Source organism: Eretmochelys imbricata, chromosome 21 (assembly GCF_965152235.1).
Source record: "Eretmochelys imbricata isolate rEreImb1 chromosome 21, rEreImb1.hap1, whole genome shotgun sequence".
Classification (NCBI taxonomy): domain Eukaryota; kingdom Metazoa; phylum Chordata; order Testudines; family Cheloniidae; genus Eretmochelys; species Eretmochelys imbricata.
In genome coordinates this window covers 13,543,575-13,562,004 of record NC_135592.1, presented here as the reverse complement: position 1 = coordinate 13,562,004, position 18,430 = coordinate 13,543,575, and the positions used below count along the sequence as shown (strand labels likewise).

Genomic DNA, 18,430 nt, shown 5'->3' with positions numbered 1-18,430 from the left:
TCTGGCCATTTAACTCCAGTTCCTAGAGAGCAGCGTTAATGGGGTGTGGGGGGGTGGGACATGGCTTTTTGAGCAAGCTGGATGTTTTAATTTGGGGCAAAAAAATTTTTAAAAAAGGAAACCACATTTTTGGGGGGAGGGAGAATTTTTCTGTTTGTGAAAAATGATTTTTTATTTTTACAGGTTTTGGTTTTTTTTTTCCAAACACAGACATTGTTTCAGAGGAGCAGCCATGTTAGTCTGTATCCGCAAAAAGAAAAGGAGGACTTGTGGCACCTTAGAGCCTAACAAATTTATTTGAGCATAAGCTTTCATGAGCTGGCCGTAAGCCCCAGGCACTTCCATCTGAGACTCCCCAGAAGACTGCACCTTTGAGCAGCCTTTGATCCAGGCATTGGTGAGCTCTTCACCTGATTATTACAACTCATAGCACCTTGCAATGAAGCTACGCACCCTGAAAAAGCAAAATGCAGCAGCAATTCTGCGTAGCAACCCAGGTAAGCATGCATGCATCAATTCAGGGCTCTGCATTCGCTCCCCTATGAACAGTGCAAGGTCTCTGCCCAATGACCTCTGTGAGATCAACCCTTGCTACTCAAGAGATACCTCTCCCTGCTTTACCAGGACAGCTGTGTTCCCCTGGCACCATCAGTGGGATGACATTGACCAAGAGGGGCAGGCTTGTGGGGGTGGGAGACAGAACTGTCCGAGCAGCTGAATCTAGAGACTGTGGAACTCACTGCCACAAGAGATCAGAGCCCACAAGCGTCGTTGCCATCAGAACTAAATGCAAAGCTCGCTGCTTAGATTTCCCTCAGTCCAATTTTCACACACTCACATCTAGACAACACACACTGTCTCACACATTCACTCTCTCTCACAAACACGCACAAATTAACGCCCCCCCTCCCCCTACCAAGCCAGCTGCTTTGCCTCCAGGCTGGGAAGGAAGGAAGGGGGAGAGTGAGATTAGTATTGTTGTTTCTATTTGAATACTTGGATGGTGCTTAGATGCTGAAGTGCTGGGGGCCATAAAGCAGCTGGAGAGATGCCAGCAGTGCAGACCCTGGCATGGAGAACCCTGCCTGGCTAGAAAGCTCCCAGAGGTGGCAATGTGGCCATGTCAGCAGAGGAGACTGGGGAGAGTCTCAGCATGATTTCCCGGCTTGTGCCCAGTCACACAGCACCTTAGTTGTGACCTGGTTGTCACCTTCCGGTGCACTGTCAGAGCCGGATCTGGAACGGGAATCCTGCAGTGTGGGGTGGGAGGAGACAGCCCGGCAGACACTGTGTCGCGGCCCCCAGCCTGATCAGGGGCAAACCTACAATGCAGCAACTGTCCTCTCACCCTGATCCCAGGTCTGAGGCCTGAGATCTGTCCTGCTTACTCCACTCCTAGGTAGGATGACCACCTGTCGCTAATTGGGTGGGACAGTCCCAAAATGTACATTTCAAGTCCTGCTCCCGGGCTGAATGACTCTAGGGCCGCATTTGTCCCAGATTCCCTGCCGCTCCACACCACACCTGCCCGACACTCACGGGTGGCACCAGCCTCTTCCTGATGGGGGTAGGGGGCACTGAGGTGGTAAGCGGCCGACCAGAGGGCCCGGGCTGCTGTGGGGAGCCCCAGAGTCCTGGACCCTCCACCTGCTCTGGGCGGCGTGCTCTGCACCGTGGGGACACAGGCTGGGAGCTGCTCTTGGGCCCCCCGACCCCCTGCCCAGGGCAGGTGGAGGGTTCCGTGGCTCCCCACAGCAGCCTGGGGTCCCCGGGCATCTCTTACCATTACCCGACTCCAGTTTCTGGCCTGGCCAGGGGGAGGGGCCTCAGGGGAAAGAGGAGGAGCAGGAGGTGGGGCCACAGAGGGGGCGGGACTCCTGCATGTCCCATTTTTGCATTTTGAAGAGGTGGTCACACTACTCCTAGGGAGGACCAGGCCTCCTACCTACAGCCCATCCCTGCATCCAGCCCCTTCCCCCTCCCGCCTGCCCCCCACCACTCTACTCCTTGCCACCTTAATCCCAGTGCTTCATCTGTGCCAGGGCCACATCAGTTATGAAAGTAAAAAAAAATTGCTTGAGCCCTGGCGCCTAATTGCTTACAAGTTAAGCACTGCTTCCTTCCACCTGCTCCTCCCAGATCCCTGGCAGATATACATCCCTCAGCTCCGAGGAGGCCAGGCCCCCCCACGGAGGCTGGGATTTTGCTGGGTCGCCCCACTAATCCAGATGAAGTGTTGCTTGGATCTAGCAGCAATGGGCGGACAGGACCGAGGGGCCGGGCCCAACACAAAGGTCAAGGAGCTTTCTCCTGGCTGTCCGTACGGCTCCGTTGCCTAGCCAGACAGTTTCCTAATCAAAGCCGTTCCCAGGCCCAATGGCCACTCCCTTCTATGCCTTCAGTCTGTGCAAACCCAGCCCGCTACCTCCCTTCCCCGTGGTGCTAAACAGCATTAAGACACGCTCACGCCTTATTAGCTGCTTGGAAAGCAGCCGCGTTCATGCTCCCTGGGCGATTATTAACTGGAATTCCAGGCTGCAAGCACAGTGTGTGTGTGTGTTTACCACACAACCACCCTCACAAACAGTCACACGCCTAGACAGACACAGGGCGAATGATCTGAAAACCCGACAGGTCTGTTCTGCTCAGCCGGGCTCCGCCTGCCCGGCTTGCCACCTTTGCAGCTGGAGCCAACGGCTCAGACCACGGCATCAGCCTGTCACGACGTGGAAGGCCATTACTTTACCCTGAAGCGCCACTGCGGTGTGTCCTCGCCACGACGCAGGACACAACATCGTCATGTCACGAGATTTCACGCCGGAGCCACGTCACAGGGCAGCGGTGTCACGGTGCACCACAGCCTAGGGCCAGCATGCTGCAGAATGCAAATGGCCCACACATACCATAAATAAACTTTAAAATCCCTACCGAAAGGACCCCCCCTACAGACGACTCAAGAAATTTCATGATTGTTACTGTAATTTCTGAAAACACCTGAGCGGGGCCACTTAGCTAATATAGTATGGCGGGGCCACAAAGGTGTCTAAATCGAACACTGAAGTGAAGACCAGACTGAATAGTGTCTACAGAGCAATAAACCAACACCCAGGGCTGTGTATCTAATCGCTTATGGCACCCAGATGTCGGTGACGCAACTCAGCACCCACAAGCAGCCTTGTGCGTCACCAAGCAGGACGCAGTGACTAGGTGTTACTTCCTCCCTTGTGCACGGTAAAAGACGGCCAGTGGTTGTCACGACACAGTGTATCGAAAGGGTCGGTTTTCAGTTGAGTACAGGGGGCTGGCTCTTCAATAAAGCTCAGTGCGGAGGGTGCTGAGCAGTTTGGAAAAGCTGGCCCTCATTGAGGGGCCTCACACCTAATCCACCATGTTTGTACAGGCAGAGCCAGGGCAGTGAGAGCTGATTTTTACCCCGAAATGGTTATGCCGATCGGCCCTCTAGTGCGGCTTTATTTATACCAGTACAGAAGTGGCCCAGTCTGTCTGTGATGGGCTCCTTTAAGGAGAATTAGCCCAGCTCGGCCCACCTGTCATCATTAAAGCCCAGATCCACAACGGTACTTCAGCTCCTAACTCAGCTGGGGCTAACTGCTCAGGTGGCCGCTGGGCAGCTAATTGACTGGGGGGGCACCTGGGCCTGAGAAAAGGCTACCAGAGCCCAGTGCCGGGGGGGGGGTCACCTAAGGAGATGATGCTCCCAAACAGCAGGCGGCCACAGCTGCTGTTGCCACCACGACCTACTTAGCTTTCCAAGCCGAGGGGGAAAGGCCTGAGCAGGAGAAAGGGATCAGCTGGGAAGAAGCTGGCTGAGACTGGCCACCAGCCCTGAGTCACTCCCCAGCCCCAGGAGGAGAGCTGTGGACTCCTGCATGCAAGGAGGGTAAGGCTGCCTGCCCAGGGGTAGATCTGTGGGACTCCTGGCTTTAGGCGAGGAGGCCTGTCAGAATTAGTGCCCAGGCTCCCAGGAGAAAGGTGGATTTAAGGGGCTCCTTAAAAAAAGAGCTAATCAATATCCTCCCCCCCCCAACCTTGGGAAGGATCTTGATTTAAATACTTTGTTCTGGGAGTAAATCACTGCAAGACCGGGAGAGGAGCCCAGTGGGCCTGCAGAGCCATCCTGTGCCACACTGGCCTGCCCCTACCAGTACAGCTTATTCCCCGTCCTGGAGCTATATGAGCACCTACGATAACAATAGCTTCTTCTCCGGCACTTTTCATCAGTAGGCCTCAAAGCACTTTACAAAGGAGGTCTGTATCATTTCCCCTGTTTTACATGTGGGGAGACTGAGATCGAGGGAGGTGTGAATTGCCCAAGCCATCCCAGCTGGCCCATAACAGAGCAGGTCTCCTGAATCCTAGTCCAGTGCTTTATGCACTAAGCCACTCTGCCTCTTTATGCCGTTATAACTGTATCCACACCAGGGGAGGCAGGGGGACAGACCCTGTATGGTTAATTAGTGTAGACAGGGCCTAAAGGGGTGCTGAGCTCTTGAAAATCCAACTCCAATGGTAGGTGCTGAGCCCTCAAAAACCTGACCCTGAGCTTGCTGGACCTGTCATGCAGGTGGTCAGGGCCGATGATCACAACGCAGGGCTGGATGGAAATCTGACCCTCTGTACCTGCGTTTCTCCCTGTTACTCATGCAAAGTAGCACCTTACTCCATGAGGAGCTCTGGAATCCAGGCTTATGAGAAAAGGTCCCATGAACAGAAGGTCTCCTCACGATTAAACAGGGTCATGGGACTTGCTGCTAAAGACCCCTCTCCTACCTAGAGAGAAATGGGGGCGGGGGTGTGGAGTCACCCTGTCCTGAAAGGAAGAGGTTTCCTCCTTTAAACTGACTTCCTTTCTGCTCCTCTGGCATTACACGGGCTCTGCCAGGGTTAAAAATGTCCACATGCTGCAGGTTAGGATCATCATCTGATGCTGAGCTCTGCCTCTCTGTTGGACTTTGACTGCAGGCTCCGGACCAGACTGGATCCTTTGCTCAGCCTTCATTTCCTCTTGCTGTTCCCAAGCAGACACCGCACCGGCTCACTGCTGCTCTCTTCTGGCCCAGACGCTCCGTTCGCCCAGCTTGGCCAAAGGTGGCAGGACGTGGACTGTAGGCAGCTCTGCTCGGGGGCCAGAGTTCACCCCTGAGGGATGTGATGGGGGGCGGTCTGGGGAGGGGCAGTGGGCTGTGCTCTGGGGAGGGATGGCAGTGGGGTGGAGCATGCTCTTGAGGGAATGGGATGATGCTGGAGAGGGATGTTGCTGGAGCGGGGAATGACAGGGAGTCTTATCCTCAGTGAAGGGGCCAGGAAGGGTAAGGATGGGTGAGAATCTGACCTGCACTTGCTCTCCAGAGGAACACAAGCATCATGCAGTAGGGGCCCATCTTAGCCTGTCTCTGACAGTGGGCTGTGTTCCTGTAATGCTACCCGCAACACCCCTGCTGGGAGAGGCCAGGACTTGGAGCATCTGCAAATTCCCCCAGTGTCAACTCTGGCGCCCCATTTCCTCTAAGCACCTCATGTTGCAGGAGGCTAGCCTGGGCTCCTGGGATATCTATGAGCTCTCGCAACCAAGCTCTTGCTCAGCCTGTTAATGTTTAGTGAAAGTTAGGGAATATCTAAGGGATCTTGCAACCACTCTGGGCAGAGGGCAAAGCTTCTGTGGTTTGTGCTCCAGCTAGTAATCTGGAAGTTACATAATTCTGCTCCGTGAACTGCCTTGCATGGAGAGGGATCAGCTCAGCAACCCACTTGGCACCAGGGCCCGAGGCCAGGCCCATGCTGAGATCCAAAGCTTAGAGCTGGGGGAGGAGGGCTTGCCACATGCCCCTCCCTGGTGAAACCGATCACAGGGAAAAAGGACTTTGGCGTCTCCCTCTGAAACTCATCCAGTCCCCATGGCCTCCTGCCAGCCAGCCCCAAGGCATTCCGGTTTCCTGCTTAGCTATGCCTGGGTGGAAGGAGATACATTGCCTACCCAATGCTCTAGCCAGGGGGAAGTAGAAGGCCCATTGCTGGACTGAGGTCTTTAGCTGGCAAGGTGCCCCTGGAGGGTACCAGTGTTTGGGGCAAGGGTGGGAAGCACCAGGAGCATCCCATTGGTTAGCAGGGTAGATGCTATCACCCCCATTCAGCCTCTCTTTTCTGCCCACTCAGGCTCCCTCTGCCCCAGCCATAAGAGGATCTAAACAAAACCCAGGACGCAGCTGGCTGCCTGGGTCAGGGCCTCAGGTGGTGTAAACCAGCAGATGCTCAGTGGGGCTTGCACCAGTCTACACCGCACCAATTTACACCAGCTGAGGGTCTGGCCCAGAGGCTGTATTTCTGGTGCCCCAGGCAGGATTCCACTCCCTCCGAATTCTCTGCCATGCAATTGGGTGCTAGGAATATTGGCAGCTGCCTCCCCCAGCTCTCCGCCTGGTCCCTTCCAAGGGGAGGGATTCAGGCAGCTTCATTTGCTCCGCTTTTCTTCTGATACTTCATAAGGGTGTAGCACAAACTGGCCTACCTTTAACCCTTGCTTATCATGACAAGGTCAATACTCATGTGTCATGGCAGGGGTCAGTGTATCGGATGTCCTGAATCTGGTGGCTACTGCTTCGGAATCCACTTCCCCCCTGTCCGCCCTTACATCCACAGCTCCTCCACATGCATCCCAGCCCCTCTCTGCTTTCCACCTCCCTGTCCTTACTTTCACTCTCAAAGAAGTCACAGTGGAGACAGGGGGGCATCTAGAGAAGGCAACAGGTTTAGAACTAGATCGCACTTTGTTTTTATGCTACCCATAATTTATCCTCTAGAACTTGCTGCTACAAGATATCAGGCCAGATCCTCAGCTGGTGTAAATTGGTGTAGCGCCATTGACATCCACACAGCAACAATGATGTATGCCAGCTGAGGGTCTGGCCCATTGAATCCAAGGGCTTGGTGGGGCTCACTCAAGGAGATACCCATGTATGGGAGAGATTTTCAAAAAGTGTGTACAGGATTAAGAAGTGCGGGTGTCAGATCTCCCCCTAAATTGGTAATGGAAACATGCACAGTTAATAAAGATCAGATAAAAATGATAAGGGGTTATAAACCCTCATGCTTCAGGGCATAAGCCAACCACTAGCGGACAGGGGAGAGGAAGAAACGTCCCCAATTGCTGGTTATTCTATAATTGTCCACTCAGGGGTATCTCGCATCATCCTCTGAAGTAGCTGGCACTGATCCTTGTCAAGGTTAAATGGAACCTTTCTGATGGGCTACGGTGATCCCTGTGCTCTCATGTTTTGATGCATGCTGCTCTCTTCCCCCAAGGGACTCCAGGAAGGATGTCATTGCTTCATCTGCAAAGGGACTTTCCAGTGTGCAGCCCTGCCAACCACAGACATTCACAAAGGATGAGTCAGGCCTGCAAGCCTCACTGCTTGAAAACTCCCGACATTTTTTTTCTTCAGAGAATAGATGTGAGACTCTTCTGGCTTCGAGCCTTTCGGGGTCTGATTTTTCTAGCACTTCCCTGCAATCACAAGGGAAAACAGGCGATTTTAAAAAGAAAAAAGCAAGCTCAGATTCTCACCGAATCACCTGACTTCAGGAGCTGGGGCTTTAAGGAAAACACCAGAGAGCATACAAATCTTGATGACAACACCAAAGCTGGCGATGCTGATAGCACCGGGCTCTGGGACCGTACGAGGCCCTGGAGATTGCAACCCCAGGGAACCAGATCAGGCCAGGTACAGAGCCAGACAGAGAGTCTTGCAGCTTGTCTTTGTGCTGATGCTTCTGTGATAACAATCTCCGCGGCTTGCGGGCTGCTGCTGTGGCTCTAAGAACAGAGCTCGGCCACCTTCCTCCAAAGCGCTCCAGTGGCTTTACGCCGACTTATTTGCATAGAGGAGAAAATACAAGTGCTTTTGAATGGAAGCTGTTCAAGAGACACACAGGTTACTTGAGATTGATCCTGCAAAATCCGGGGGTTGCCTGAAACGGAGCCTGGCTCTGGCTCTGGCTTTTTGCAGAATCAAAGCTGAGCGGATGTGAACAAAACTAAGCTCTCACCCAGCTCCTTCGAGCGCCGCTGGGAAGCTGCCAGTGTCAAGAGAGAAGCTGAGGACTGAACAGGCTGAGGGATCCTGAACTGTCCGCTCTGGGTCAGGGTGGAGGGATGCGGAAGAAATGTCCAGCCTGATTCCTCAGAGCCTAAAGTTTTGGATGAACTCTGGACGCAGCCTTTGAATTCTCCAGGGGCTTCTCCAAAGAGATGGGACATGCTGCAGGACTGGCGGACAGCCCCTTCTTCTGTGGTATCAGCAGGATGGGATGTAATGGGGTTACCCCTAGCCTGTTTCAAAGCGCTCTCCCCAAGTCAGGTTCTGGGCCTCTTTATTTGGGCCCTAAGGTGGGCCCCAGCCTACTGGCTGGATTTGCATTTCACTCTCCAGGGGTTAATCTGATGCCTCCAGGGGCGGAAATAAATATCGTGGGTGGTATTTCAGCTCCTGGGCGGCGGCCATATTAAACTCCCAAACCAGGGGTGGTAGTAAAACTGGGGTTTTATTAAAGTTAATATCCAACAGCAAACCCAGCTTCCATAACTCCCACCCATCAACTCAGTCTGACCACAACACCCTACCCATTCTACTGGGTCCTCTTCCCACTTCCCCGCTATGTTCTCTCTGACCTTTTCTGCAGAACCTCAACTTCCTAAAGCAGAAGATGCAGATAAATATCACCCAGAGAGTAAATATAACCCTGACTTTTCTCAAGAGTGCTACGCTCCCCATTCATAAATGTAATGTCCTCCCAATGTTTCTGTTAAAATATAAAACATTCAGTCTATCCATTTGACTTATTAGCAGTCGTCCCCAAGTTCCAGCTCTTAAACAGTTGTTCTCAGCTGAGTCACCAGTTCTGGTACCTAGAATGGAAACTTCTGCACCTCTCCACATTAAACAGGAAATTTCTATGATAAGTGTAAATTCCCTAAAGATACTCATCTCTTACGAAGGTTTCAGAGTAGCAGCCGTGTTAGTCTGTATTCGCAAAAAGAAAAGGAAGACTTGTGGCACCTTAGAGACTAACCAATTTATTTGAGCATAAGCTTTCGTGAGCTACAGCTCACTTCATCGGATGCATTCAGTGGAAAATACAGAGAGGAGATTTATATACACACAGAACATGAAAAAATGGGTGTTACCATACACACTGTAAGGAGAGTGATCACTTAAGATGAGCTAATACCAGCAGGAGAGCAGGGGGCGGGGAAGAAAACCTTTTGTAGTGATAATCAAGGTGGGCCATTTCCAGCAGTTAACAAGAACGTCTGAGGAACAGTGGGAGGAGCGGGAATAAACATGGGGAAATAGTTTTACTTTGTGTAATGACCCATCCACTCCCAGTCTCTCTTCAAGCCTAAGTTAACTGTATCCAGTTTGCAAATTAATTCCAATTCAGCAGTCTCTCGTTGGAGTCTGTTTTTGAAGTCTTTTTGTTGTAATATGTGACTTTTAGGTCTGTAATCGAGTGACCAGAGAGATTGAAGTGTTCTCCAACTGGTTTTTGAATGTTATAATTCTTGACATCTGATTTGTGTCCATTTATTCTTTTACGTAGAGACAGTCCAGTTTGGCCAATGTACATGGCAGAGGGGCATTGCTGGCACATGATGGCATATATCACATTGGTAGATGTGCAGGTGAACGAGCCTCTGATAGTGTGGCTGATGTGATTAGGCCCTAACAGCTCCTATGTGATCCCTGGTATAACCATGTCTCTCCAAGTCACTGGGCAAATGGCAAGCTATTTAGAAAAAAAAAATCTACTAAATTAACATCATAAACTGTTCAGAACTATAAAGCATGTTATTTAGAGCAACATCCATACTTTAAATCAATATCACTTCGTTTGCCGATATTCCATCAGTCTTGGATATAATGCAGAATAAGGTGCCGGAATAGGTATTTTGCACGGCCTATGACAAACATGAGGATAACCCCAGGGTTCATTCACCAGTCCAGGAGTTGGATTTAGACACAGATAAGTACATGTCTCTAATGTTCATATGTCAATGTCTTCTCTTGCGAGTCAGATGACCATGCATGTTGGGTCCCTCGCTAGTTTAAATGAGAGTAATTGGTGGATTCTCCATAAGTCTTTAAATGAAGATTTGAGGATTTCAGTAACTCAGCCAGAGGCTATGGGCCTACTACAGCAGTGGGTGAGTGAGGTCCTGTGTTGCGCGATGTGCGAGAGGTCAGACTATTAGATGATCATGATTGTCCCTTCTGGCCTTAAAGTCTACGACTCAGTGGAAAGCTCTCATGATCTGTCCTTTTGTGTGCTCCTGGTTTCAGGTTCCACGGGCTTGTTTTGGCATTCACGTCTTTCACTAGCGGGTGTGAACGTCACATCAATCTGATCAGCAGTTTCCATGTTTACAGGATCAACGACATCCTCATTTCTCAGACATGGATTGAATGTTTCTGCCTCTGGATGCAGGCAGAGTCTCTGTTTCAGGGGTAGTATCTGCTCCATCACAGAATCACTGGAGTCCAAATTCCTGTCCTGATTTTGATCTCTTGTGGCACTAGCTTGTCTTGTTCTCTGTGTCTTCCGCTGGGTAGTTTAGAGGGCAGCATTATACCAAGCGTAAGAAGTCACAGGGAAGTAAAGAGACATCTTTCTTTATGCAAACTTTACTTTTCTGTTGGCAGCTTTTCCTGGCAAAAACCATAGCCTGCTACAGCCGCACTCCTGGGAAACCAGGCCCAAATGCTTGCAAAAGTAAAACATCTGCTAGGACCTGCCTATACCCCAAAGTCCACAGGCACAGAGGCCGCATCCAACCTGCCAGCCAAGCAGAGACGTTATTTCAGAAAAATTGGGGGGGTGGAGAGGAGAGAGCATTGTGTCAGCATACGGAACATATGTAACTATAATTCCGGAGTGGAGGGGTAGCGGAAGATATTATGGTCCCGATAGGCCTATGAAAATCACCTAGTACCAGCTGTGCAGAGAGGTGCAACTGCGCCACCTGGGGGCCTTGCCCAGCAAGTGAGCCCTAAGCCTGCACTGTGTGTGACCACACACAGTGCCAGCTTGCTGCGGGCTGATAGTGCCCGTCCCCATAGCTGGGTGCCTGTGGGGGGCTGGGCATTTGGGTGCCTTGGTGTTTATCTGCAGTTGCATGTTTCACAGGGTTTTTTATGCCGCAAGGAACTGTCCGGGCAGCAATCTGGTCTTCTCAGGCTATTTCGGTTGCTGGACTGTCTGTGAATCTGGGAAATCCTTTCCTTGCCCTTAGATGTTGCTTATTTCTACATAAGAAAGGCCATATTGGGTCAGACCCATGGCCCATCTATCCCAGTATCCTGTCTTCCGACAGTGGCCAGTGCCAGGTGCCCCAGATGGAATGAACAGAACAGGTAATGATCAAGTGATCCATCCCTTGTCGCCCACTTCCAGCTTCTGGCAAACAGAGGCTAGGGACACCATCCCTGTCCATCCTGGCTAAAAGCCATTGATGGGCCTATCCTCCAGGAACTTATCTAGTTCCTTTTTGAACCCTGTTATAGTCTTGGCCTTCACAACATCCTCTGGCAAGGAGTTCCACAGGTTGACGGTGCGTTGTGTAAAGAAATACTTCCTTTTGTTTGTTTTTAAACCTGCTGCCTATTAATTTCATTGGGTGACCCCTAGTTCTGGTGTTACGAGGAGAAAATAACTCTTCCTTATTTACTTTCTCCAGACCAGTCATGACTTTATAGACCTCTATCATATCCCCCCTTAGTCATCTCTTTTCCAAGCTAAAGGCACAGTCTTACTAATCCATCCTCATATGGAAGCTGGTCCATACCCCTAATCATTGTCATTGCCCTTTGCTGTATCTTTTCCAATTCCAACATATCTTTTTTTGAGATGGGCGACCACATCTGCACCAAGTATTCAAGATAGGTTTTAGAGTAACAGCCGTGTTAGTCTGTATTCGCAAAAAGAAAAGGAGTACTTGTGACACCTTAGAGACTAACCAATTTATTTGAGCATAAGCTTTCGTGAGCTACAGCTCACTTCATCGGATGCATACTGTGAAGAATACAGAAGATGTTTTTATACACACAAACCATGAAAAAATGGGTGTTTATCACTACAAAAGGTTTTCTCTCCCCCTACCCCACTCTCCTGCTGGTAATAGCTTATCTAAAGTGATCACTCTCCTTACAATGTGTATGATAATCAAAGTGGGCCATTTCCAGCACAAATCCAGGGTTTAACAAGAACGTCTGAGGAACGGGCGGAGCGGGGAGGAAAAAACAAGGGGAAATAGGTTACCTTGCATAATGACTTAGCCATTCCCCGTCTCTATTCAAGCCTAAGTTAATTGTATCCAATTTGCAAATGAATTCCAATTCAGCAGTCTCTCGCTGGAGTCTGGTTTTGAAGTTTTTCTGTTGTAATATCGCAACTTTCTTGTCTGTAATCGCGTGACCAGAGAGATTGAAGTGTTCTCCGACTGGTTTATGGAAGTTATAATTCTTGACATCTGATTTGTGTTCACTTATTCTTTTACGTAGAGACTGTCCAGTTTGACCAATGTACATGGCAGAGGGGCATTGCTGGCACATGATGACATATATCACATTGGTAGATGTGCAGGTGAATGAGTCCCTGATTGTGTGGCTGATGTTATTAGGCCCTGTGATGGTGTCCCCTGAATAGATATGTGGGCACAGTTGGTAACGGGCTTTGTTGCAAAGATAGGTTCCTGGGTTAGTGGTTCTGTTGTGTGGTATGTGGTTGCTGGTGAGTATTCGCTTCAGGTTGGGGGGCTGTCTGTAGGCAAGGACTGGCCTGTCTCCCAAGATTTGTGAGAGTGTTGGGTCATCCTTCAGGATAGGTTGTAGATCCTTGATAATGCGTTGGAGGGGTTTTAGTTGGGGGCTGAAGGTGACGGCTAGTGGCATTCTGTTATTTTCTTTGTTAGGCCTGTCCTGTAGTAGGTGACTTCTGGGAACTCTTCTGGCTCTATCAATCTGTTTCTTCACTTCCGCAGGTGGGTATTGTAGTTGTAAGAATGTACTCTTAGCCCTGCAGAAGCAGCTGTCCTATCTCGGGGCCGCTCCTTCTGCCCCTCCACCCCCATGAACATGATACAGTTCTGTGGTGACCTAGAATCCTATTTTCGACGTCTCCGACTCAAGGAATATTTCCAACACACCTCTGAACAACATACTAATCCACAGACACCTCCCTACCAACACTACAAAAAGAAGGATTCTAGGTGGACTCCTCCTGAAGGTCGAGACAGCAGACTGGACTTCTACTTAGAGTGCTTCCGCTGACGTGCACGGGCTGAAATTGTGGAAAAGCAGCATCACTTGCCCCATAACCTCAGCTGTGCGGAACACAATGCCATCCACAGCCTCAGAAACAACTCTGACATCATAATCAAAAAGGCTGAGAAAGGAGGTGCTGTTGTCATCATGAATAGGTCGGAATATGAACAAGAGGCTGCTCGGCAGCTCTCCAACACCACTTTCTACAAGCCATTACCCTCTGATCCCACTGAGAGTTACCAAAAGAAACTACAGCATTTGCTCAAGAAACTCCCTGAAAAAGCACAAGATCAAATCCGCACAGACACACCCCTGGAAGCCCGACCTGGGATATTCTATCTACTACCCAAGATCCATAAACCTGGAAATCCTGGGCGCCCCATCATTTCAGGCATTGGCACCCTGACAGCAGGATTGTCTGGCTATGTAGACTCCCTCCTCAGGCCCTACCCTACCAGCACTCCCAGCTACCTTCGAGACACCACTGACTTCCTGAGGAAACTTCAATCCATCGGTGATCTTCCTGATAACACCATCCTGGCCACTATGGATGTAGAAGCCCTCTACACCAACATTCCACACAAAGATGGACTACAAGCCGTCAAGAACACTATCCCCAATAATGTCACAGCTAACCTGGTGGCTGAACTTTGTGACTTTGTCCTCACCCATAACTATTTTACATTTGGGGACAATGTATACCTTCAAATCAGCGGCATTGCTATGGGTACCCGCATGGCCCCACAGTATGCCAACATTTTTATGGCTGACTTAGAACAACGCTTCCTCAGCTCTCGTCCCCTAATGCCCCTACTCTACTTGCGCTATATTGATGACATCTTCATCATCTGGACCCATGAAAAAGAAGCCCTTGAGGAATTCCACCATGATTTCAACAATTTTCGTCCCACCTTCAACCTCAGCCTGGTCCAGTCCACACAAGAGATCCGCTTCATGGACACTACAGTGCTAATAAACAATGGTCACATAAACACCACCCTATACTGGAAACCTATTGACAGCTATTCCTACCTACATGCCTCCAGCTTTCACCCTGACCACACCACACGATCCATTGTCTACAGCCAAGCTCTGCGATACAATCGCATTTGCTCCAACCCCTCAGACAGAGACAAACACCTACAAGATCTCTATCAAGCATTCTTACAACTACAATACCCACCTGCGGAAGTGAAGAAACAGATTGATAGAGCCAGAAGAGTTCCCAGAAGTCACCTACTACAGAACAGGCCTAACAAAGAAAATAACAGAATGCCACTAGCCGTCACCTTCAGCCCCCAACTAAAACCCCTCCAACGCATTATCAAGGATCTACAACCTATCCTGAAGGATGACCCAACACTCTCACAAATCTTGGGAGACAGGCCAGTCCTTGCCTACAGACAGCCCCCCAACCTGAAGCGAATACTCACCAGCAACCACATACCACACAACAGAACCACTAACCCAGGAACCTATCCTTGCAACAAAGCCCGTTGCCAACTGTGCCCATGTATCTATTCAAGGGACACCGTCACAGGGCCTAATAGCATCAGCCACACTATCAGAGGCTCGTTCACCTGCACATCTACCAATGTGATATATGCCATCATGTGCCAGCAATGCCCCTCTGCCATGTACATTGGTCAAACTGGACAGTCTCTACGTAAAAGAATGAATGGACACAAATCAGATGTCAAGAAGTATAACATTCATAAACCAGCCGGAGAACACTTCAATCTCTCTGGTCACGCGATTACAGACAAGAAAGTTGCGATATTACAACAGAAAAACTTCAAAACCAGACTCCAGCGAGAGACTGCTGAATTGGAATTCATTTGCAAATTGGATACAATTAACTTAGGCTTGAATAGAGACGGGGAGTGGCTAAGTCATTATGCAAGGTAACCTATTTCCCCTTGTTTTTTCCTCCCTGCTCCGCCCGTTCCTCAGACGTTCTTGTTAAACCCTGGATTTGTGCTGGAAATGGCCCACTTTGATTATCATACACATTGTAAGGAGAGTGATCACTTTAGATAAGCTATTACCAGCAGGAGAGTGGGGTAGGGGGAGAGAAAACCTTTTGTAGTGATAAACACCCATATTTTCATGGTTTGTGTGTATAAAAACATCTTCTGTATTCTCCACAGTATGCATCCGATGAAGTGAGCTGTAGCTCACGAAAGCTTATGCTCAAATAAATTGGTTAGTCTCTAAGGTGCCACAAGTTCTCCTTTTCTTTTTAGTATTCAAGATGTGGGCGTACTATGGATTTGTATAGAGGTAGTATGATATTTTTTGTCTTATTATCTATCCCTTTCCTAATGATTCCCAGCATTCTGTTACCTTTTTGACTGCCACTGCCCGTTGAGCAGATGTTTTCAGAGAACTCTCCACAATGACTCCAAGATCTTTCTTGTGCGGTAACAGCTAATTTGGACCCCACCATTTTATGTGTATAGTTGCAATGATGTTTTCCAGTGTGCATTGCTTTGCATTGATCAACATTGAACTTCATCTGCCATTTTGTTGCCTAGTCACTCGGTTTTGTGAGATCCCTTCGTAGCTCTTCGCAGTCTGCTTTGGACTTAACTATCTTGTGTAGTTTTGTATTATCTGCAAATTTTGCCACCTCACTGTTTACCCCTTTTTCCAGATCATTTATGAATATGTTGAACAGTTCAGGTCCCAATACAGACCCCTGTGAGACACATCTATTTACTTCTCTCCATTCTGAAAACTGACCATTTATTCCTGCCTTTTGTTCCCTGTTTTTTAACCAGTTACTGATCCGTGAGACGACCTTCCCTGTTATCCCATGACTCTTTACTTTGCTTAAGAGTCTTTGGTGAGGGAACTTGTCAAAGGTTTTCTGAAAATCTAAGTATACTATATCCACTCGATCACTCTTGTTCACATATTTATTGACCAACTCAAAGAATTCTAGTAGATTGGTGAGGCACGGATTTCCCTTTACAAAAACCATGTTGACTCTTCCCCAACAAATCATGTTCATCTATGTGTCTGATCATTCTTTTCTTTACTACAGTTTCAACAATTTGCCTGGTACTGAAGTTAGGCTTACCGGCCTGTAATTGCCAGGATTGCCTCTGGAGCCTTTTACAAAAATTGGCATCACATTAGCTATCCTCCAGTCATCTGGTCCAGAAGCTCATTTAAATAATAGGTTACATATCACAGTTATTCTGCAATTTCACATTTGAGTTCCTTCAGAACCCTTGGGTGAATACCCTCTGATCCTGGTGACTTATTAGTGTTTAATTTATCAATTTGTTCCAAAACCTCCTCTAATGCCATCTCAATCTGAGACAGTGCCTCAGATTTGTCACTGAAAAGAATAGCTCAGGTTTGGGAATCTCCCTCACATCCTCAGCCATGAAGATGGACACAAAGAATTCATTTAGTTTCTCCACAATGGTCTTATCTTCCTTGAGTGCTGTTTTAGCATCTCAATTGTTCATACTCCATAAAGCAACCAAAAGACCCTAGGTAAGAGACAGACTCCAAATCCTGAGTCATGTGGGTGCTTCCTGATTCTCCGCAAGGGCTGAGGGATTCAGACCTGTTCCCAGATATCTCCCCCAGCCCAGGGGCAGAACTAATGGGGGAAAGGAGGGTGACTGCCACCCTTGTGGCATTTCAGTGTATGGGTAGTGTGTTATACATCATACTATGGAACTGACAAAAGGAGGTGTATGCCACGACCTTTTGCATGGGGCTGGAGAGTAAGCCCACCCTGCACTCACTCAGCAGTGGCGGCTCCTGTCCTGGCTCTGTGACACGGCACACAGGGTTGTGTGATGCTGTGACCCCGTGTTCCAGGTCAGGATGTCACTCAGGTAGATTTGGCCTAGCCACCCCTCCGTCATGACCAAACCAGAGTGATGCTGTAACCCTGTGTGCCAGATTGGCGGGGGGCTGTCCATAAATTACATAACACACTATGGGGGTGGTGTATCCTTCCTTTTGCACCTTTGTTTCACTGTTACAAGTGGTGGGGGGAGGCTTGAAAAATCACTCAAAAAATTGTTATGCAATTTATGGACAGTCCCCGACACCCAGAGCAGGAAGCCAGGACCAGCTGAGCAGGGGCCACCCTGCCACTGCCCCGGCACTGAGATCCCACCCACCCTTTGGGCTGGCCCAGATTTCTCTGGGTGCCAAGTTTACCCAGTGTGTCCCCCCCAACCCTGCAACCCCCCCTCCCACCAGCAGCAGGTCCCCCAAGCTGAGCAGCACCACCCCAACCTTGCAACCCCCCTAAACCACGCAGTGCCCCCCCATACGCAGCACCCCAAACCCAGCAGCGCCCCCTAGCAATGGGAAGCCCAGTGCTGAGCTCAGCCCCCCCCAGTTGCTCCCCGGCCCCAGTCACACACCCCAGGCCCAAACGAGGGGCCCCTGCAGCCTCAGGTGTGGACAACGGGACCCCCGCCCCATGCCAGACCCACGGCCTGTCCCGAGCTCGCTCGCTTCCGTTCCTTTCCGCCAGGGGGCGCCGCTCGACCTGCCCGCTCTGCGCGCACGGCGTCGCCTGCCCGGTCCCTGCGTACGGAGCGACGCTCGGCACCGCCCCGTGCGTGTGACGTCGGCCGGTGGCGAGCCCCGCCCCCCTGCCGGTGCGCGCGGCGGCCGCAGTCCCCCCGCTGCAGAGCGCTCGGAGCCGGAGTCTCCCCGCTGAGCCCCCCCCCGCGCCGGGCCCTCCCGGATCCCCCGGTTCGCGCCCCCGCCCCGCCGCCCCCCTCCCCCCGCTCCAGGATGTCGGTGCCGGAGTCCGCCGTCGGGGACGAGATGAAGCAGGCCAAGGAGATCGAGGACGCCGAGAAGTATTCCTTCATGGCCACGGTCACCAAGGCGCCCAAGAAGGTACCGGCGGGGGGCGGGTCCGGTCCGGGGGGGTCCGGTCCCAGGGCAGAGAGGGGTCTGGGAGTGGAGGTGGGAGAGGCCTGTCCTGGGTAGGAGGCTCTGGTTGGGGCGGGGGAGGCTGGTCTCGGGGCAGAGGGGGGGTCTGGGAGTGGAGGGGGGGGAGGCCGGGCCCGGGTAGGAGGCTCTGGTTGGGGGGGGGGGGGGGG

The 18,430-nt window shown here is 50.5% G+C and overlaps 1 protein-coding gene across 2 annotated transcripts in view; it reads left to right on the top strand.

The window, feature by feature from the left end:
* The first annotated feature begins 18,044 nt into the window (after positions 1 to 18,044).
* AHCYL1 (adenosylhomocysteinase like 1) overlaps positions 18,045 to 18,430 on the top strand; it is a 47,956-nt gene continuing 47,570 nt past the window's right edge. Inside the window, exon 1 of one of the 2 annotated variants that reach the window (XM_077839146.1) lies at positions 18,045 to 18,224. In XM_077839146.1, the coding sequence (XP_077695272.1) occupies positions 18,117 to 18,224 (108 nt within the window). In that variant the 5' untranslated portion in view covers positions 18,045 to 18,116. The remainder of the gene's footprint in view (positions 18,225 to 18,430) is intronic. The other variant, XM_077839145.1, reaches the window with a different exon arrangement.